Source organism: Oxyura jamaicensis, chromosome 5 (genome assembly GCF_011077185.1).
Source record: "Oxyura jamaicensis isolate SHBP4307 breed ruddy duck chromosome 5, BPBGC_Ojam_1.0, whole genome shotgun sequence".
NCBI classification, from domain to species: Eukaryota; Metazoa; Chordata; class Aves; order Anseriformes; family Anatidae; genus Oxyura; species Oxyura jamaicensis.
Window position 1 is genome coordinate 48,720,498 of NC_048897.1, and position 23,468 is coordinate 48,743,965.

The window sequence follows — 23,468 nt, forward strand, 5'->3', positions numbered from 1 at the left end:
GGTAACTGCAGGAAACCCTAACTTTTGACTGTAATAAAGCTGCAAGAAGAAATCATAAAAATTCCCTAACATAGAACTTAAAACAGAGACATGTCATACTCTAAGTCATAACTGTATGGCTACACTGTGTGGCATTACATCCATGTGTCCAACATCTGAGTATCCCTAAAATTTGGCCTGTTTAGGTCCAAAGACAATGGTGGATCTTGTATAGCTGACAAATGAAATCACACTGAAAACTGTTTAACTGATTCCTGCTATCAGTTAAAAAACAATCCTAGTACAAATCAAATAGTTAAGTTCTAGTGGTTTTTAATCCATTTACCTTTGTGTCCATTTCCTGTTCTCTCACTTAGATAAGGCTGAATGTGGAACAATCTAACAGCCTCATTTCCATCACGTCGGGTACGTACGTTAACACCACAGCTAAGAAGTGTGACCACAGCTCAGTAGCTGAAGCAGAAGTTAAGTCAGCAGCTCAGGCAGCAGAGCAAGCTGCTTGTGTACAGCGATCTTTGGTTGTTTCAGCATGACATGCTACCTTCCCCTAATAACTAAGAGACATGATGGGCTTTAACAACAGTCTCTGCTGGTGCTTCCGTAACTACACTTCCCTATCGCTGCTGAGACTGCAGGAGGTAGAAATACCACTCTTCTTTGGAAGCACTGCCTTACTGATTCCTTTCAAAGGAAAGAGGCTAATTAAGTCTCTAGCAATGCCACATATGACAATTTTTTAGCATTAACTTTCTGCACCCTTCATTCAAACTTGCACACAGAATTCATTACAAACCCAAAAGAACAGTTGGCATGGAGGTGTAGTAAAAAAGCCAAGATCACTAAAATTACTCTTTGCAAGAGTACCACCTCCAGATTTTCCTTCAAGACCAGAAGTAGCAAAGGAGAACCATTATACGGAAGACTAAAATGGCTATGTTTGTTCCAATTGCAAGGATGAAGAATAAAAGCAGCAGTGAGTAAAAATGCAGGAGCGGCATGCCAGCTATTCACTATGCAAATTTCCGAATCCAACTTGACAACACCATCACAAAACAAAGTTTACTGTACATTCATAGAGCAGTAACTTACTACAGAATGTATTTTGAATATAAAGCATCCTCCTTCAGCCAGTGTTAAGGAACTGTTATGCTAAAGGTACCGTGACAACAGCCAAACAAACAGAAGCACTTGGTTGTAAATCCAGTGCACAACTTCATGTTTGGAGGCATTTCACTTTGTCACATCTAAGCACATAAGGAATTTTTGCTGAAAGGTAAATCGTGAAGTAAATACTACTTTATGAAGTAAAGCACTTTCGGTGACTGAACATTATTCCCAATGATCTAAATGCAACTGTTCATATTTCAGAGTTCCCTTCATCATTGGTTCCTAACCGATCACTGACAGACAAGAACCTAAACCATATGCTTATTAAGACAGTGCTTCCACACAGCATTTGGAAAACGCATATATCCTTAGAACTGAGAGTTGTAAGTCCAGGCAGGATTCAAATCACAAAATTCCAGAAAACCAGCAAGTCAACCAGGCGGGAGTTCTGAGACCACCATCAGCAGAAGGCATCAGAGAACAACCGTAAAACAAAGCCCAAAGGGAAAGAGCACAAGAAGGTTATCACTTTTTTTGGGAAGGGGACTTCTAACCAAGAAACGTCAAACTTGAAAAAACAAAACAACAAAAACCAGCTGAAATTACTGGGGTCAGAGGAAAGAATGCAGGGGAAAAAGATACTTACAGTATCATCATTCCTGTAGGGGTTCAGTCTGTTATAAACAGCTTCAATCACACTCCGTCTAGAGGGAACAAAAAATTAAAGAAACAACAAGATTTTAAGGCTCTGTCTTTTTAAGTCAAAAAGTCCCCAAGCAAAACTGTAATTCCAAATGCAAACTTTTAAAGGTTTTAAATTCACAGAACCAAGTTTACTGCAAGTTACTGCTAAGTGTCACTAAACATAGCTAAGGTAATCCTTTAAAGCCCTTATGAAAAACAAGGCTGGTGAGCACTCTGCATTCAGAACAAGAAGAGCACAGACATTCAGATGAGGCCGCGGTGCTGTTTGGTGGTATGTCTCTGAGGCTTTGGAAGCAGGCATCTGAGTACGTGATAGGAGCTGAATGCCATGGCGTTTGCGTGCCCAATGAACACTGCAGTTGCACCTTCAGATATTATGAGGGCTCCAGAGGGTTTCAAGAAGAGGTTTTCTTGAAAATTGCTACACAAAAAAATGAGGGAGGCTGAAGGAAGAGGAAGCCTTTGCCTTGCCCAGCACGTAAGGAATAAATTTTGGAAGGGGAGCTGGAAAGAAAGAAGGGAACAAAAGGGAAGAGCCACAGACAGGACTTCAAAAGCAATTTTCTTTCAGATAGCCTATTTGCAGAACCAAGTATGACAAAGCAGCAAACTACAACTGTGATAGAAAACAAACCTCAAAAACACTTCTTAAATGCTCATGAATACATGCAGAGGAATCACAAATGAGTGTTTTAGAAGAAAAAAGCAGATGACAGGCTTTATAATCATCCTGCAACAATGAAAAGTCAAGAAATATCAGGCAGCAGTATAAACATCACAGTGAATCTAGTGAATGATTATACGGCACGGAAAAAGAGGTTGAATTTAAAGCAATAAAACAAAGTACACAAAGTACATCGCACGTATGAACTGGAAAGCTGTTCTCATCTTTCTGCAACAGGTATCTTTGATCCTAAATAAAGCCAAGTTTTTGAAAAGCATTGTTTTCCTTCCAAATTGTCATTACTGCTTTGAGTTACGCTAACATCCAATTAAATCCATACTTTTGTGAGTCTCTATTCAAGCTAGCAGCACTAAAGCACATAATCACACCGAAGTCAATTGCTTCAGTGACCTCTGCACTTCCCCACAACCATGATGCTAGAGCTAGCCAAAATAGCTTGAGATAAACAATTTGTGTGCCATCTTTCATGAATAACTGACTCATCGATACTTCAAGATGACTGCAACACATCCTAAAAAGATGCTACTATTATATATAAAACAGCAATCTCTTTTACGAGTTAATATAAGAACGATTTTGTAGAAGTCATCCTTACAACTCGGTCATCATTTACTCACTTATGTGCCCACAGACCATGTTTTGGTGTAATAATATAAAATTATGCTGTGAGGTATTAAAAATAGACCGTTCACAGCACATGTGCTCAATCTGCACAGTACAGGTTCATGAATAATCCTTTGAACCAAAAAGCACTTGGTGTGCAAAAGAGCTAAGTACATCTCTCCCTTAAGTGTTGAACATCTATTTATGAGACACAGCACCAGCCCTGAACTAAAGGACAAAGCCAGCCTATTTAAAGTTTTAAATATAACGTTCTACTTAACTTTGATAGACTTCTATAGAGTTTTCGTATTTGTCACAAGCAGAGAGATGCATAAGCAAACTTTCAAGCAATGACAATAGTGCCTTAGCTGCAAACAAGAAAAATTGCCAAGCAAAACATCGTATGCACGTCTTCCTAAAGTGCAGAACATCTCCAAGTAGCTACTAAAGTCAGTGCATTATTTTTGCATCTTCAAACACAACCTCCCACCCAGAAAACCCAGTTAATTACAGAAAAAAAAAAAAAAAAAACAGACACTCAGGCCACCCTTAAAAAAAACCCTTCCCCAAACTCCATTTTGACTTTTAATTTTAGTAGTGATCGACAAGTTAACTCCGTTTTGCACTGTCCCTTCTCATTCAGAGCAATTCAATAATCAGACCTAGAGATCAGATCATCATCTTTTGTAGTGTATTTTTGATTCCCCCCCCCCCCCCTTTTAAGAGTGGCCTTAATGTTAAGTTTAAATTTAAATAAAATAAAATAAAAACCAACACATTTACATTGATGTGAACTCACTTGCTTGCCAATTCACCCCCTGGCGGGAGGTTTGGGATGCTCTCAGTTGCTAACGTACGCATCACATGGACTAAGTCTGGTACTCCTTCACCCTGCTTCTTTATGATCTCTGGGAATCAGAAGTACTTTTTTTGTAAGTGCAGTCCAAATTTAACTTAAAAAGATTGAAACACTCAGTTTTATAAAAAGGCAGCTTAACTTCTGTTAATATAAGAAATCAATGACAGACCAGACTCAACATGGTAAACGTTAACTTTGTTCCGTACGAAAAAGAACCTGCGATGGTTTTGACACAAGATATCGTGCTAACTGTTAACATGCATAATGGTTTTAGAAATATACAGCTACCTAATACAAGTGGAAACAATTTCTTTAATGGCTTTCCTACTGTATTATTATTTTATCTTCCCAACAAAATGCAATGGGCATGAGGCAAATCTTAACGTCAGCTTTATCACTGCAATAGAAGGTAAAAGATTATCACCATCAGAGAAAGCACAGTATTTTCAAGAAACAAAGGTTCATACACATGAAAAATAACTCCTGTGGCTGTATAAGCCAGCACTTGTACCTTACCGCAGGACTGCAACATGCAAACGTTAGGAACTATTACGTACAAATTAAAAGCCAGGGACATCAGAGTTAAGAGACATTCTTCACTCAACTTGGGGAATGTGTGACTATTGGGCAGTTATTTAAAGCTGATCCGCCCCAACTTTTGGCTGAAGAGACTCTGTACTGTAGCCACAGTCACATTTGTTAGGGAATTAGTTCTGTAATTTTATTCTTAGACCTGTTTTCTTTTTTTTTTCTTTTTTTTTTTAAAGCAGTAAGCACACAGTTTTATTTGAACTCTCAAGAGATTAACTGTACCACTCCTGGAAAGATTCTCTTTAAACAGGGATTGTATTAAATTTTAAAAAGTAACTTTTTAAAAATGCATCTCATCAGGTCTTCTGTAAACAAGAGCTCAGAAATGAGATGAATTAAGACTTGGCACTGCTGATCTTCAAGTGAATACTGCAGCCCACATACAACGAGCATGTCTGTGCATATATACACGTGTATATACACACACACTATTCTTCATGTCATAAGGTATTTACACAACTTGAAGAGTAGTTGGAATTCATCAGTACCACTTTTGAAATAAACATTTTAGCATTCAGTATTTACCCTAAACAATAATTCCAGATAGCACACCAAGTTTCCATTTTATAGATTAATTAGTGAGGTATGGCACACTGAAGCTTTTAAAACGAGCACAAATTCAGTCCTTTTTAGTAAAAAAAAAAATAATAATATAATAATAATTGAATTTTTGTGCATGCAATTGTTTCTCATGGCTATGTGCATTTACAAAACCAGTCAGGTCTATTTGCAGTCAGGCTGTGTAAATTATTTGCAATGTACACTGGAAACACTGTCTAGTCTTCAAACATGTCAGACTCTGCAACACAAAGCTTTCCCTGGTCAGTTCAAAACCTACATTTTACAAGTTTGACACCACACACCATAGGTACCTTAAAAACTTGCAGTTCCCTCAAACACCTACGGCCAAAATTCATTTTACCATCTAACATTTAGTAAATAATCTAACACTCATAAATCTGAATAAGAAGCAAGATCTCAGATTTGGTTTGCCAAGTTCCTTTATTGTGCAATTTTGAACATCTAGTATATTCTACATTGTGCTAGAGCTAGAGTTCTGCTGTACAAAAATAAGGAATTTATATTTTACCTATACTACACAGTTTCACAACCTGTAACTGCGGTACATTTAACATACAGTCTCCACTAAATGAATACATTTATATTTTGAGAAAACTAAAGATACAGACTGAATGAACACTGATGACACAACAAATGGAGTCGGTCTGCTAGCTGTGTTTAATTTATTGGAATACCTTCTTTCAGTACATCTTACAAGCCCCCCTCCCTCTTCAATTTACTTTTAAACCTTCTACACATTTTCATGGTATCACGTACTGGAAAAATGTACTTACAACCCTAAAATAAGGGATTTTAAACATATCTGCTTACTTCGTATTCTGAATTAGAATTCCACACAAAGTTTAAGAAAAAGCCAAAGTTTCAATGTTGTGTAAATATAGGAGGGAACAATAACAGCTAACTGAAAAGTATTTATCTCTACATAGATATAAATATTGCAAGGACTATCTATTACTGTATGCTTATATGCAGTAAACTGAGAACAGAAAAAGAACCGTAGACAAGCGTCTTTTTAGAGTCAACACATCAATAACTCACATATTAGTGCAAATAACAGCAATTCATTTTGGAATGACTAATTAGGATGTAAACTACCAGGAAGTTTACATGACATTTTAGGAGCAACACTGATTTATTGCAAGTGATGGCACAACGATGCTTCTCCACACTTGCTTCTTCTTCCATTATTATCTGTTGTCGCTATCTGGACCACAAACACATCGAGAATTGATAAAAGGAGAGTCCAAAGTGACACAGTGAGTAGAAAGCTCTCTTACTTTTTTTAAAAACTGAATCAACTCTCCATGTTCAAAGAATGGTTTGGGCTGGAATGGACCTCAAAGATCATCTAGTTACAACACCCTCTTGTTCAAGAGGCCCATCAGTGATAAGCCCTGTTCAGTCTTAAAACTTGCACTACTTCTTCACAGTATAAAGATATATTCTAGGCCAAGGGAATAAAAAGCACAACCAGGAAAAATGCACATTAGTAAGCATCAAATCTCATTACCTGTTAGGACTACACTGAGTACCAAAGTGCAGAAGAACACATTATATGCATTTTTCACCAGGTTTCTGCTTTAATCAATTTGAACTTTGATATTACAAATCAGTAAGAGAATTCTAAAAGTAGTCTTTACATTTTCTAGGTCCTTCAGCTACAGGTTAGGCTTTTAAAGTCAAGATGCTTTAAGTGTGGCAGTGCTTATGTTAAGAGGATGAATATTTACTGTAGTGTTGAAAACTTCAGAGGCTGTAGCCTTACTAGCCAATTCTACATAATCCATTTCCACCAAGAAATAATATAATTGCACAAGAATTATCAAGTTAAACATAACAAAATTAATCAACACCTATACTTGAACTTCTGTTTTGTTTCAGCCTCTCAACTTCCCTCCCATGTAAGAGCTAAAATGACAAGTTCTGCCTACAGCTGATAAAAATCACCATGGGGTTGAGTAGTGTTTACTACATGTTCATTAATTTAAATATCTTTGTGCAACAATAGACAAAAGATTGAGGACAACTTTAAAAAGAAGTAAAGACCCTTGAGGGAAAGTACAATGCATTTCCTCAAGTAGTTCAGATAACATGTCATTAAATTAGTATTAAAGTGCTTTATAACTACATACAGAATCCTTCTGCCTCTATTCAAGTATGACACATCACTCATTCCTGCAATGTTATATTTGTATAAATGGAAAGAATTGGCAACCAATTTCATTGTATGTACCATAATCACATGCAGTTCCAGTGTTAGGTTCTTCATTTACTGAGGAGTCTGTACAAAAGCGTTAATTTTCCCCACTGTTAATAATCTTAAGGGTACAATGGGGTCAGCTGAAATGCAGCCTAAACTTGAAGCTATCTTCATATTCCATGTCATGGGTTTGTCTGAAGTAAGACAAAATAGGTAAGGTATGAAAGTAATAAGGTAAGGTAATTAGGAGAGTTAGCATGCTATAAATTAATGTGTGAATTTACAGCATACTTGCTCTTCACCAGTTCTGTGAGTGGGCCTATATAGTGAGCTCTTCAGATGTCTGCTGTTCACTGCTCTGAAATGGAGAAAGCCATCTGACACTCAACTCATGCAGTGCTACCGTACGTGTGGATACTCCTGCTACGCTGTCAAAAAGATTCACACTATAGTGCACCAACTTTTCCTGTTAGGTAGAAGTTATATAGAACACAGAAAAGCTCTTGTGTGGACATTTATCTGGGGGCAGAACAGCTGTAGTTTGCCAAGATTCAGGAACAAGGCCCTCAAAAAAAGCTTCCTGAAGGAGCACCTACAAGGTAGCAAGTGCTTTAAACTGCACGTTCATTTGTCTGAACCCAGAATTCCCACTTAAACAAGCCCTCTGTGAAACTTCTGAAGTTACACTTTGCGTTACCTTCGCACAAGTTAAGGAAGAAAAAAGTGCCCAATATATTCCTGTGGCATACTAATCACTGATACCATGTTGCTAAGCACTCTGTGTACAGTGAGGTATGTGCTATTAAGGATTCTTGCAGTATATGTACGTAACTAGACTGGTAACGTATAGGTGTAGAGGAGTCCACTTCAAAAATAGACTTAACCTATGCAAGCAATGCATACGGTTGTGTCTTACATTTCAGAAACAAAATCCAAGCTGTGATCATCTTTAAATATCAAAAGGCACTGTAAATCCAGTTTTCATGAGAAATCTCATAAATTAAACTGATTTTAAATTTTTAGTTAGGTGAGCCAAAACACCTAAGACTCGTGGTTTCAGCTGAAGGTTTAAGAACTCCAGAAATACATATTTAGACAAAATTTTGAAGTTATTATCAAAGATGTGCTCCTAGATTGAGCTCATCAGGAATGCTTAAAGATTAGCTTTAACTAATTTCTGGCATACTTTCAAGTAAGTATACATGTTAGCAGGTGCCTGTAAGATGACAGTAATTAAGCTGTAACCCTACCACAATTGTGTAATAAAATATTTTTCCGGCTAATTTGCAGACAGAGCTACACAGAGAAGTGGCACTCAAATTACCACCTTCGTAGACACTTTACAAGAAATTCTGACTATTTCGTTTAACTCCATGTAACAGGAACAGGGATTGACTGGTCTGTAGTGCTGTCAATGGACTCACAAAGAACACTGAGCACAAACGTATCCTCTCTGACATCCTGAACAATTTTCAGGGCTACAGTCTGCTGCACTTTCATAGCAGAATTTTGTCAGTATATACAGCAGGACTGTAAGAGTGCCTTTTTCAGAGATGTACACTAGATGGCCAATGGCACTTGAAAGTCTATCAAAAAGCCTATATACAATTAGTTGTTGGAAAGGGAAGGGGTCAGGGAGGCTGTTTAGAAACAAAGTTACTTATTTTTTTTTAAATGATCCACCTTCTACTCTGCTTTCCAGGTACTTGTCCAACTCTGCCTCTCTTTTCACCGCCTCTGGTGATACCTTTGGTGCATTCGGAAAACAGATCAATATCACACTCATGTTGTCTCGACTTCCCTGGTGGAAAAGAAAAAACGATTTGAGAATGCATACATACCAGACTAAATCCACATCAAAGCATTTTACAAACAAGAATTCACCAATCATGGTACTAGAATACAACCTTTGCTCCCACAGATTATCATCATCATTAACCTTATTTTCTTTCCTTCCAGAATTCCAGAAATCTACTTCTTGTAGTTTGTTCAGTAAAAACTACCTTCTAAGTCATTATATTATTTTCCACTTTTATGGTCTGAAGACTACCTGGAGCCAATTAGAAAGCCTATTGTCTTTTTAAAACTGACATTACTAATAAGTGATGTGCAATTACAAAGCTGTGTTCCCTCTTGTTTTAAGTACCATCTGATCATTCTGAGAAAACAGCTGAAATATTAAATCAGTAAACAAGATCTGTACTGCTTAAAAACAGTACACAAGAAGTTGTTGAATTCAGAAAATGCTTCCCCCTAAAAACACTGCCCTTTTTTTTTTTTTCCCGTTTCTAAAAAGACAAATTACAGGTTAGACTATCTGTTAAAAGACCAGCTGGAAGGGGCTTAGGCATTTACAAAAGCATTCTTTGAAATGGTAATGTTTAAAAATTAAACACAACTCTAATACTCAAATATATTAGAATACAGACACCTTCTGCTTATGAAAAGTAACCGTTTAGTTTGCTTTCGGTATCCCTGAGCTCTTGTCTGCAAACATGCATCTATATGCTTAGCAGTTAATGTAAATTAAATGCAAATAAGATCAAGAACAAGCAGAAATGTTTTAAAAAGTATATACGGGTGTATGAGGAGGTGCTGACAACTGGCTACTGCAAAGGTTACAGCATCCACAAGCCAGTGTTCATTCCCTTGTTTTCAAGACTACCAGACAAAACTGTAAACAGAACTATATGCATTATTAATCTTCCAAAGTGTTGGAAAGCGATTCCTTTTTTCCAAATGGGAAACAATGACCTTTGTAGCCACGTGGCAAGAGCTGAGATGCTCTCTTGCCTCTTTAGTATCAAAAATGTTGGGCATTTTACATTATGACTTATAGCATGCCTTTGGAAAATTAAGTGATAAACCACGAAGCTAAGTATTTCAAATCTTAACTGTACCATCCTACAATATGTTAACACGAGGTGGAAGTTATTGTACACAAAATTGCATACATTTGTTAAACAAAACAGTCCTATCTTTTTCTGCGTTAGCTTCACAGCTGTACGACACAACACTGAATGAGAAGTACAGTAATTAAACCAGAACAAAAGCTGACTTACGAAGTCAGAACTTCATATAATTGAGAGAAAACTTTAAATTGTAAAATAAGAAGTCAGGGTTCAATCATTTCACATTTATCTTCATGTAATTATGGCAGTAAAGTTACTATATGCCCATGAGAGGAAGGGAAAAGCAGGAAGAGAAAGAGTATCTTCTAGTCTGATGAAAGAGTTAAGGTTTTGTAAGGTATGTTGTGAAATAGCAAAGGACAGTTATTGTCCTTGGCTTGCCCATACACTCCCATTAGCTTCTAGTTTCCCAGGTATCACAACATATCTGTACATGATTTTCAACTCTTCATCAAAGATGCCCCTACTGTTGCTGCTGCATGCTTGTTTCCCCTCTATTGCCATTTAAATGGGAATCATGGTAATTACTTTCAAGGTCATGTTGACATAGAACATACTTATCAACTGAAATCATTATTCTTAACGCGTTCATCAACATCTAATAGTGAAAACAAACTTTTCCTCTCAAGTCGTGCTACCTTGTACAAGCAGGTGTCAACTATCTCATTGCAAACTTTCTCAAGGTCATCAGTGACTTCAAGTCTGGATCTTACAAAGTCACACAGCTCTTCATTTCCCATAACATCCCAGATACCATCGCAAGCCAGTATGATGAACTGATCATCTTCTTCTGATCTCTCAATTTCATAAACTTCAGGCTCGGGTGAGACTAGCTGTTCTGTAGGACCTTTCCCATGAACACATTTGTAATCAAAGTCTCCAAGCGCCCTTGAAACAGCGAGGGAACCATTCACACGCTGAATCATTACAGAGCCACCCGCATTCTGTATACGCTCTTTCTCCAGTGGATTACTCGGTTTGTGATCCTGCGTGAAGAAGTGAACCTTCCTGTTTCTACAAAGTAAACCTCTCGAGTCTCCACAGTTGATGAAGTATGTGTGTTGGGGAGAAATCATGACACCCACAGCTGTTGACCCACTTCTGTCTGCACCATGTTTCTTCTCGGAGATGACTCTCATGTGTTCATCAATTTGCAGAAAACCTGTTCTGATGCCGCTCTTTACACTCTCCACAGATGGGGGCCCATCTGGCCCTTTAAAATCCTGGTTGCTTGTGATGTGATCTAATAAATGCTCACAGCAGTACTTGGCAACCTGGGATCCAGCGTGCCCATCATATACAGCAAAAAATGACCATCCATCAAGTCCATTTGGCAAACCAATCACAGCTGTATGCGCATCCTCCATTTCAACTCGCCAGCCTTGCATACTACTAAGACCGTAACGAAGCCCATTCCCTTGCCCTTGGGCATTATGCTTCTCCATCTTTGGCTTGTCTAAAAATGCTCCCATGATGACTTTCCTTCAGTTCTGAAAAGAAAGAAAAAAAGGATTAAGGTATTATTGAACGTAAGCAGTAAATAAACTAATGGAAACTATGAAATAATAGAAAGTGCAAGTAATGCTAAGATGACAAAAATACAAAGCCTCATTTTCTCTAAAGTCAAATTTGCATTGTTTTCATCTCATTTAAACAAGGACATTGCTACTAGCCGAACTGTGCTTTATTTTTTTTAAAAAAAGTATTTTCAGTTGTTATACTTGAAGAGGTTTATTCCACTATCATGCACTGCTTTGGTAAAAGTCTCTAGTATCAGTATATATAAAATGAACTGGCAAGATTGGCACACATCTGAATAGTAATGTTCCCTGCAATTACTGGGCCGAGGAAAGAGTTCAATGTTTCCAGGCCAGTGACATTCCCTAGACCCCTACTGCCCAGCCATGAAGTACTGCTCACCTTCTGCTTTTACGATGGTGGTGGGTAAACAAAAGGAAAATGATTAGGTTTGCCTTTGGGGAAGGAGATTTGTTTGTTTTTTAAGCAGGTAAAGTGATCTGGAGAGTCGAGATGAATGCCAGAGCCTGCATAAAAAAAGTGACAAGACTGGATAACTAGGAGCAAGACACAGAAGGAACAGAGCAGCTGTCCCTTTAGGCAGCAGCAAGCCATTAGCATGGCTCAGCCATCTTGTGAAAGCTCATCCTTAGATTTTCAGTTAAATTACACAGCAAGCTTCTCAGATGTCTGTGCTGCAGATTTACTTAAAACCTTAATGTATTCATGCTTCAGTGAAAGACAACTACCCCTGACATTTTTAAAGAAACCTGTTTAGAAATAAAAATCACACACATTGTAAATTCACGCTGCTTATTTTTTTCTTCAAGCCAGCCCAATATATTGCACGCCCAATCCTCCTCCACCTCAAATCACTGGGATGTGATGCAGCAAATATTCATGCTTAAGAAATGAAGAATTACATTTGCAAACTGACTGGTTTATCCTCATGGCTCTCACACCCTACCCATCCAACCCACCCTTCTAATCCACATCAGTTTATTTGAGCATTCATTATTAAAAAAAAAAAATCACACAAAATAGGTCGCACATTTTACATACTTGCAAATTCAGCAGGCACCAAAGAATGTGCAAATCACTGTTACACAATACAACGTAAGGGAATAACACCAGCTTTTCTATTGGAAGACGACAGACAAAAAGCAACCGAGATGAATCTCAAAATAAGATTTTACCCGAGGCCCGAGCTAAGCTGCTGTACTAGGAGAGAAGTTGGTTTACTAGGGATTTTAGGTTTTACCATGTATGTGGAGTATGTTAGATCAGCTCGCTAAGTGATAACATCACTTTTTGCTCACATGTTACTCCAGCACATCCCCAGCTAGAAATGAAACCGTGTATGCAACAAAGCCTTCCAGCATGTCTCCTCCAACCCACTATCACCCTTTCTGAAACATCTGAACGTGTTAAAATAAACAGGCAAGAAGTGTTTATATTTGATCTCACCACGACAGGGATTCAAATGCAAGGCACACGCACTGGTTATACGCTTTTGCTCACATGCTTTGCTAACAAAAACAAAAGCCACGCATATTTCAGCTGCATGGAGAGAGTTGTCAGCAGCAGTACACCTCTGCTTCCTCTCACGCCAACCCCTGCTCTTCGGTTCTGGCTCTTCTCAAGGGAGCACGAAATAACGATGCCCATGCAAACTGGAACTAGGCAGCAAAATACGGTGCACGCTGCTCTCGTATCCCAAGCACATGCATGAGGTTCACGTTACTGCAGTTGCTAGGAAAAAATACAACTTAGATGTTTTTATCTTGACATACAGCTCTAATGAAGTCAGAGTGATCAAAATAATTACAGAATGCTGCCATAGATCAGACGGGGAATTATTTCATGGAAGAGACTTCTTATTCAGCCCTCGTCAGCAGGAGAGTTTAAACTAATGTATAGCACTTTCTTACTGTTGAAGAGATCACAAAACAGAATTAAATTGTCTCACCTTAATTTAGAACTCAAAAGGCAGAAAGTGCCCTGGCAAATGCCACATTTTGCAAAGTATTTTGCATTTTTTACTACTGTGTTTAAAAAAGCAAGCAACCAAAAGCATTAAGAAGATGTAGTTAAACCAACCACAAGCACTACCAATTTTGAAGCAGAAAAAGCAGTTCCTTCTAGTCTCTCACATTACTAGGTACCCAATACTCACAGTTGTGTTCTCTAAGCTGTTCATCCCTCTCAGTAGTTTGTCACCTAAACCACGATTAAAAAAAAAGCAACAAATCTGCTCTCCATTTAAAATCAAGTTGCCTTATCCCTTCCCAGGAGGCAAAACGAAAGCTGTTGCTATTCTTCTAAATTAAGCCTCGGAGGTGAGATGTTGACACATGATTCTTCGAGGGTGTGAGCAACCCACCAGAGATGTGAATACAACCAGAGAGCAGGATAACCACAATGTGGTCACGCATACCTTTTACTTAGGGAATTATTCAGAGCCCATGGCAAGAAGTATTCACCTTCTGGAAACTGCAGCAACAGACCGCAGTTACCTTCCTCGCAATGCTCTAGCTAGTCGTACTTCCACCGTAACACCACTCTACATCTGGAGGCGTGCAAGGCCAGGTTCTCAAAATGCTTGCTGTATCTAAAGGGAAAGCATAGTTTACTCACAGGTAGGGTGAACGTGCCAAGCCTTTGAGTCTTCCACAATTTCACTTCGTGTTCAGAAATGTGAGTTTAGTAATGACCAATGTGTGAATTCCTAGGAAACGCAGGCTACCTGCTACTTCCCCCTTATGTAGTCTTCAAGTTACCTTCTTTTTTTTTTTTTTAAGTTTTAAAGGAGCAGAAAAAAACACACAAACAGACTGATATAAGAAAGCTGTGCTGCCTCCCTATTAAAAAAAAAAAATCTTAAACCTGCTCTCAGGTCCCTATCTAGAGATATCTTTCACACATCAGTGCCTACCTAACTCACCAGCACTTCATACATTCTTTCATGAGGAGCTGTGAGCACTATGCTGCTTAAGCCAGGACGACACCTTTACTTCAGCATATATAACCACGTATGCAAATCAGGCTGACCTACAGCACTGCAAGCAACCAAGTTACAACAGGACTTCGTTAAGTAACACCACTAACAACAGAGAAGTCAGGCCAGAAGAGTCTGCGTGCACCCAGACTCCACGCACGGCTTGGCCTACCCCTCTTCTACAGTTCTTTAGTCACTTGCAGCCATCTGGTCATCTTTGGCCCTGGGATACCAAACCTGGCCTCCACTTTCAGGATGCTTGAGCAATGTATGAACGACCAATGGGGACAGACAGCATTCCTATCCCTCCTAAAGCCAAAGTCAGAGAAAATGCCCTTGAATCTGGAAGCTTACCGGTGCATCTATTGGCGAATGTACACCGCCCATTGTTTTATCCTTAGAGGAGGACGAATCTCTACAGTACGACAACAGCAGTGCCCTGTAGGAACATCGGAGGGGCAAGACTTTCTTCAGAAAGGGCAACTGAAACAACATCAGGCGCTGCAACTGTCACAGCAATTGGACAAACAACCTCCAGTTTTAACCGAGGCTGACTCTTGGTTCACCATCTCGGTGTCTATGCCTTCCATTAGTTACTCCTGAAAGAAAGAGCTTTCTGCAGGCAAAGGTCCTGGGTTTTGGCTCCCAAGAGCAATTAGAGAGGCTTCTGAATTTTATTTTTATTTTATTTAATAATTTATTAATTAAAAGAAGTGAGACTGGACCCTGTGCATAAATATGAATAGCCAAGGATGCATCCACGCATCTACGAGTGCATCTGAAGCATGACTTCAGAAACGCTGACTCCGTAGAGGTCAAACTGAAGGAGAACCTCTACAGCAAGTGCATGAAAAACTCAAGTTTTGCAGTTTGCAGACAGAAAAGCGAGAGTACTGTACAGGCCTACAAAAATCAACACAAGTAACAAGATCTGGGATAAAACACAAGAGTGCCAAAATTCAAAGGACTGCAGCATTAGAAACAAAACTGAAATAATGAATGGAGCATGCCAAAGAGTCAGTAGCTAAAACCCTTGAAAATAGATGCAATTGGAGAACTGAGTGGCAAAGAAAAGGAGGGTAATTAGTATACCAGACCATGGACAACCACGGACAACCGCAGATACACCAGTGGAATGCATGAAATCCCTTTGCCCCTTTATTTGTCCCCTCAAATTATACTATCCAGTCAGTGCAACTGTATTAACTCCTGGTACACATGAAAATAAATTCTACGTATGCTTTTTCATTTGCTTGAAGGTTCAAACATTTTAAATTGTTCACAAAGGATAATCAATTCATATACCCCCGCAAAAACATTATGTATTTTTCCAAAGACCTCAAACTATGAACCGAGAGTTTTGTCCAAGAAAAGCCACCACCCCCCACCTGAAGCTTGTACTTTAACAATATATAATTTAATAATCCTTTTAAAACAATGCTCAAATTGTACTCCTTCCACTAGCATAAGCTGCTTATACGAGGCACACTGCAGCCGTACCTATTTGTCCAACCTAAGCTGAGAAGTGTCCCCATACTACAATTTCCTGGAACAATTCTCCAAGTGACATTATGCCCTGTATGCTGTAATGAGCACGCATAAAGCAAGATTACAAGCTTTACTTGAACTACAGGACACAGAAGAAGTCAGCAGCAGTATGTATAATTCGGTGAATAGAGAAGGGGCATCCAAACCCTTCAGCTCCAACCTGATCCGTGGCACTTCCCCCCCCCGCCTTGGATGCAGTAACCAGTCAGGATATAATTGCACGGAAACATTTCTCAAGTCAGCTTCTGCTGAATGAAAAATCTGAGTCCATACTGGAAGCCCCAAATCAATTAACATTAACAAATAGCATGTCAGAGATCATCCCAGGGATCAGAAGAATGACTAAAATAAAACAGAACACGCGGACGAGGAGACATAATTACACCACAGTCATGGGCTGAATGAAGTCATGAAAAAGCTTCTTGCCAATGAAACTATTTCAAAACTATCGGTGGCTATACGATGGAGTCCTGGCATTCACGGATCAACAACATCAATAAAGTACCGAAAATTAGAGTTGACGTTTCTGAATGTGTACTTTCAAATGTAGGAATAGATGGCCAAAAAAGACATGTGAATTGTCTCCAAAAATGAAGTAGGAGAAGAAATGAAATGCAGAAATTGGGCTATTTTAATAAACAATTTCACAGAGATTTTATTTATTTAAAGGTAACCACACTTTGGGTTAAAATTCCCTGTTCTTGCTAGGGGCTGACAGCCTTTCTGATTGCGTCCTCGTATTAAACAGCAAAATATTTTATCCCACTTGCTTTCCTACATCGATGTATTTGTTGTTCGCGTTGGGGGGTGATGGTAGGACTTCGGAGAGGATTGGTAAAGGCTCCAGAGGTCTTCTGGAACACGGAAGGAAACCACTCCTAAGCTAGCACCCTGCCTTCAGCAACACGTTTCACCTTTTTCTGCTGTTATCTACCTTTTCTCCAGACAACCAAACCTGTTCCAAGGTTAAACGAGGAGCTGTTATTCTCAACATGCATGCATGCTGGCAGAGGTCCAAACTTTCTTGAAAGATGTTTGTAATCTGATTTTCCAAAAAAGAAAGCCTTGAACATGGAGAAAGATAACTCATCTAACAAATAGTTCCCGCAGAGATTTAGAAAGAGGGTGATGCAGCTTCAATATTTCTTTATGGAATTATTTTGCTCTGTGGTCAGTTACTGAAGAAAATCACTTCTTCCCAGAATCACTAGGACCACTGTTGGGAGTAGAAGAATCACTAAATTGATTTTGAGAGGAGATACAACTTGCATCCACAAGTACCAGTCACTCATCAAGATCCTAACAAGAATGGTAACCTCAGGAAAAAAAAAAAAAAAAAAAGGTAGTATTTCTTGGCCCTGAGAAATTTCTTGATTATTTCTGAATATTTGTACTTCAAAGTAGAGGTGGGAGAGTATAAGAAAAAAGCACTAGGCAGCAGTATCAAAGTACAAGCAGCCCAATCACTATGAAAAAAATCTCTGAAAATCAATGAGCTAGCTCTGCACCATCATACACTGCTGTGTGAGCAGTAGGAACAGAATGAAAACCCCAAGGTCCTTGCTTGAAAAAATTAATAACCAAAAAACATACCCCCCCCCCCCCGATGTTTAGCTGCAGCCCCTTTCTGGTTATTCAACATTTTCCACAGATTTCTTATTTAAAATGTGTTGGAAGATAAACAAAAGACACCCATTTTAGACACCGAGATTAAACAAACGCTTTGTTAAGAGCACACAAACTCCTGCAGACTCAGAGCCAAAATTCAAAGCCCCATTGAGGAAATCACTGTAGAAAGGAACTGTGAGATCCAAGGAAGCTGCAGTCTTTGCAGACAGAAGTTGGGAGAAAGAAAGGCCTTGCTTCATTTTATGTTTCAATAAACGAGATGCACCAAGATTCAAAATTTCTCAAAGAGCAAGGAACGCAAGTAAAAATAAGGGTTCCCATCAAATCACCCACATTAATCAGAAAGAGCTTAGAGTGCTGCAGTTACTCCAACAGAACCAGGCACAGCAATAGTTTCACCAGAATAAAAAGACTTGTACAGGGGAGGGGGGAGAAAAAGCATGCAGAAAATTGGAGTTATACTGTCATAAAAGTCGAACTGTAATTTTTTTCCCCACTATCTGCAATACCAACAGTATTGCCACTAGCACCGTAATATTACCCCATTCCTAGACACAGTGGCCCTAGTATCCAATTCTGGAGTACAAATAAGCCTCAGAAAGTCCAAGAACTCAACAGACCTGAACATATCAAATGCTTCAAGCAACAGCTAAATAAAACCGTTCTTTAAACTTCTTTCTTCCGACCTTTCATTCACAGCTTGAAGTCTGAGCATCTTTGTTCCCTGCTAGTATTACCAACCAAACACTATTTGCCATTTACAGAAAGATATTCTGAAGATTCATCGAGGAATGTTTTCTTTAGTGGAAGAACTGCAGTATTTCACTGCTATTTCTGAGTCAGAAAGAAAAACAAAACAAAACGGCATTTGCTTTTTATCAACTTCAGCTAACCCTACTCAGAAGAATCAGGCAGAATTTGTGTCCAGCCCTCACCACCGCTACCCAAAAGAGGAAAATGAAATTCTCAATAGCAGAGCTCGAGCCCAGAATGGCTTCTTAGGACCAGAACTGCTCAGGTTCTTCAAAGGCCACTGAGTAAAGTCAAGCGACTGCAGATTCCCCCTCCCAGCACCCCAGTGTTTTAGCTAAAGTGTTAAAATAAATGAGGAAAAATATGCCGCATGGAAAGAGGTCCTGATGGGATTATTCGCTGAGACTACAAAAACAAAGTGAGGCTTGAATAACAGCAATTTAAAAAATGACCGAACATCAAATGCATTAATTGAACCATTCCTGAAATATAGAAGAATAAAAAAAAATAAAAAAACCTACACACACACGCTTATGATGAAACAGTTTCTTACTCAGGAAACTGCCACTTTTTTTTTTTTAATAGTTAAAGTAATTGAGAATTGTCACTTGTGGTAATGCAGATGTAGCTGTGGACAAGTCCTTACAGCACGGCACCACCTTTCTGCACTGAATGCTCTTGCAGTGTTTAACTGATACCCTCACCGCAAAGGCTGTTGTGCTATTACTGATCTATACAACCCAAAGAAAATCAAACACATGGAATCATCACCCCATCTCATTCCGAATTTTCAGTCTTTATGTCTCAAGCTGCACGCTGCCAGTAAACGCCCGATGATTAGAAGATGTTTTTCCATGAGGGTCACAAAACCTCCCGCTTAGCCAAGCATTATTATGAAATTATTTAATGTAAGATACATAAGCAATTTTCCAGACTCTTCGTTTTACGAGAAAATATTTGCAGTCCTCATCACAGCAACATTACCACGATTCTGGTGAGGATATAGGAAAAGCAGCACACGAGACTTCAAACCTGCTGGCTAAACATGAGAATCAAATGGGAATAAAATAGGAAATGTTCTGAAGTGCACAGCTGTAACCTGGCTTTGCTTGCAAGGAAATTACATCAAAACTATGCCAGAAGCACATTAAGACCTGGAAGTCAAATCCTCAAAGCTTAGGAAAAGCTGGAGTTTGTTCATTTGTACATGCCGAGAACTTTTATTTACAAAGCCATGTTGCCCTCACATCCCCGGCATTCCTATCTTGTTAAAAAAAAAAAAAAAAGATAGAGAATGACTGCTGGAATAAAAGTAGATTTTTTTCCCTCCATCAAGACAATTTAAAAATAGACAAAAAGAATCCAAGGGGAAAAAATAAACCTGTTGTAGTCCTCGCAGATGGCTTTCTCTGAAGGTCCAGCCAACTACCAGGCTCAGCCCTGGTACCACCAGCGCAGCCAGAGGTGATGGAGTTGCCTTTGATGGACAAGGCAGTAAGGTGATGATCTTCTGAGTCCAAACCTGAGCTTGTTGCAACTGTAAATATCCTGGTCACCAAACTTGGATGTTATGGAATTCACCTGTTTTTGAAGTTAAACAGTGTCAAAACCAGCAGTTCCTGAGCTTAGAGGGCCTCACTTTGCAGCCCCAGAACAGTTCCCTACAGACAGAAGCAATACAGGGTCTGTAAGAAGGGTCTGTCCAAATAGCTAAGATATTTGATTAGGGGAACCACAAAATTATTGACTGATAGAAACTGATTCTTTCTTCATGAAACGTTCCTTTAGCCTAATACTTAACCGCTTACCTGCCCACACTTCTCTGCTTTCTGCACCCCTTCCTAAAGATTGGGTTTATGTAACTCAGCAGACAACTGGTGAATTCCTTATAATCATCTCCAAACACAAACAGCTTAGGCACAGATTACACAGTTCTCACGGCTACTGCATTTTAGAGTATTTCCTTAATCTAAAACCAGCCGAGTGTTGCGCACAAATAGCCACGATACGCGGCCAAGAAGAATACAGATTGGCATTCAAACTCCAGACCCAAAGCACAGACTGAATTGCACGCATAGCTACAGAAAATCCTTCAAGTTACAGTTGAGACCCAAACATGAAAGCACATTTCATCCTCTGGGTCACAATCCAGCAAGGCATGTAAGTATGAGGGTTACATCACGCATCTGCGCAGTCCCACATAATTCAGCTGCACATCGCCTATGCGCGTAAGGACATTTAAGTGCTTTGCTTTATTTAAACTGCAGCTACCAGAGCACAAGGCCCATTACACTTGAGTTTCTTGGCTTTACAAACTATTTTCTTGGAAGATTTAAAACATTATAATCAATTAAAATATTCTTACCTGAACTGAGAACTAAGGGGTGAGCAATAATGAGATTAATGTACTTCTCTAGGTGTAAACTTGTAGCATTTCTCTAAATTTCAACGCTGAAATCTGAGTACTCAGCTTTGTTTTTCCTTTGCATCCCTCTGAGATGCTCTTCTGCTGGTATACTGCTCCAAAGTTTACACTCTAAACAGTGGAAGCGTACTTTGTTGGTAATATTTATAGATGAAGGAAGTGTTTATTCTGTTGGTTTGGTCACATACGAACACCTTTTTAGACGAGCTGTTAAAAAATCTGAGCAACTGTGTGATATATTTATAAACACGCTGTTCTGGAGACTCCAGCAGCAAGCTGAAATATCCATTAGTTAATTTTACTGGTATGTGAAAACAACAACAAAAAAAATTAAACGAGCACCCAGTAAAACAAAGGCCTGCTCAGTTTAAACACACAAAGAGAAATGCAAAAAGAAGAAACTTGACAGACATCTTTAACTTAGTAGGTGGTTTAACATGGAGAACAGCTTGGTAGGTAGAAAATGAGAAAAGCAGCCCTTATAGCACTGCCTCAACACCTACAGCACTCAGCTGGATACTGCCTCGATCCAGGAACAAGAATCAGTCTGTTCCCTCAGTATGGCATCTCGCTTTTTTTTCTTCTGCCCTGATTACAATTTCCTTGGACTAGATGTTCTCGCAAGCCTTAAGATTTAAATGATTTACTCTAGAAACATAATAAATCTAAAATTGTTCCTTCGCAGACAGATAGGAAAAAGAGCAATGTAAAAGAGCCACTATGAGATAATACGATCACCACTCTGATCCATGCTACATCATGGTTCAAATACATGAAGCCTTCTGAAACAACTCCTTTATGCGCTGGCTCTCAAACTACATTTTATGTATGTTCCCTGGACCTTCTAAACATTCTTTTTTCAGGCATTATCTGCTTTTGATGTAAACTTTAGTTTACAATTTGTTTAGTTTGCAATTTGTCCTTCTTTCAATGAAGAGCATCGTCACAGTTAACCATAATTAAGTTTTAGAGAAGTTTATTTCTTATCCTAATAGTTTTAACTGAAATTTGGATCATAAGACTAAAGCTAAAGATACCAGTTAAGATTTCAACAGCAAAATACTATCCAGAAACAGCGGAATTTTCAAAAAGAATAAACGTGACTATAGGTTCCATCATTTAGAAAGAGCTACAGATGAAACAGATACACCAATGTTTCAAAAAAAAAAAAAGTAAAAGTGAGCTATGGGTTAAGAGAAGAGAGGAGAACAATTACAACCACGTGCTATAGTATGAAGAAATGTTGCATGGCTCAGGTGTAGCTCTGCTAAGCCATTATTGTCTTGACTTCAAACGTTAGTAAAGTCTTTAAAATGAGTTGAGGTCTGCAGAGACAAACTGAATAGTTTTTTTACAGCACTTCCCATTCCCAAACTTGCTTATTTGTAAATGACTTGCCATTATGTAAAAATATTTTGACATTAGCATAGGCTTCAGCATGTGAAAACGAAGCCAATATTAATGTCAATATTTTAGTAAGCAATACATTGTTGATGAATGACTTATATGTAGGTCATCTCGTGAAAGCAGCTGCTTTATATTCCCAGTTCCACTAAAAAGGGAAAAGTGCAATAAGATCTTATTGACAGCTGCATTCAAAAACATACCGGTTACATAAGTTTGCAAATTATACTGTGCCAAAGTTAAATATCTAAGCTTTTTAACGATAGTTCTTAAAATGCTCTCTCAGCAAGAATGACTCAACGGCACCGTATAAGCCGCTCTCCAGATAAGAAGCAACCAGCTCGATTTTATAGAAAAGACTTTTTTGTGTGCTGCTTTAATTCAAATTGCACCGAGTGAGTTGTGCTTGTTTGGACCTGCAAGCTTCACCAGTCCCTTGGCATTTCCAGCCCTGCTCCTCAGCTCCAACAAAGTATCTCGAGCTCACCTAGACGCAGCAAAGCACTTGGAAAACAGGTATAGTTTTCTGCTGTACCTCAAGGGGAAATATTTAGCAGACAACCACTAACCGAAGGACTAAACCTTTTAACCAGAGCTAGGCCCTGACTAACACGCTAGAAAAACATGGCTCTACCAGAAGAGAGAGTAGAGACCAGCTCTTTCCAGTACGAGCTACATTTATCAGGTTTTATCAGATGAATATGGCTGAGGAAAACATTAATAACTGGCACAATGCATCAGCGAGGCTTTTACTTTTACAGCAGCCCCCTACACAAGATGTAGGCCCAGAAATACGGGCCTGGAGGGGAAAGCTTTAGGAGCAGCTCTCCCTACCCCCATGAGAAATATTGCTGTACCTATCAAAAAGTGTTCTTCAATACCTTTCCTTTGCTCAGACAGGGAAAATCTAAAACTTCCGTGACCTGTGTTTTCCCCACCCCTTCCCTCT

General features: G+C 38.9%; 1 protein-coding gene across 3 annotated transcripts in view; it reads right to left on the minus strand.

The window, feature by feature from the left end:
* Positions 1-23,468, minus strand: part of PPM1A (protein phosphatase, Mg2+/Mn2+ dependent 1A) — a 32,148-nt gene that overhangs the window by 6,223 nt on the left and 2,457 nt on the right. For all 3 annotated transcript variants that reach the window (XM_035328328.1, XM_035328327.1, XM_035328329.1), the window contains exons 2-5: positions 10,883-11,734; positions 9,016-9,133; positions 3,900-4,008; positions 1,754-1,811 (exon numbers count right to left, since the gene is read on the minus strand). In XM_035328328.1, the coding sequence (XP_035184219.1) occupies positions 1,754-1,811; positions 3,900-4,008; positions 9,016-9,133; positions 10,883-11,716 (1,119 nt within the window). In that variant the 5' untranslated portion in view covers positions 11,717-11,734. The remainder of the gene's footprint in view (positions 1-1,753; positions 1,812-3,899; positions 4,009-9,015; positions 9,134-10,882; positions 11,735-23,468) is intronic.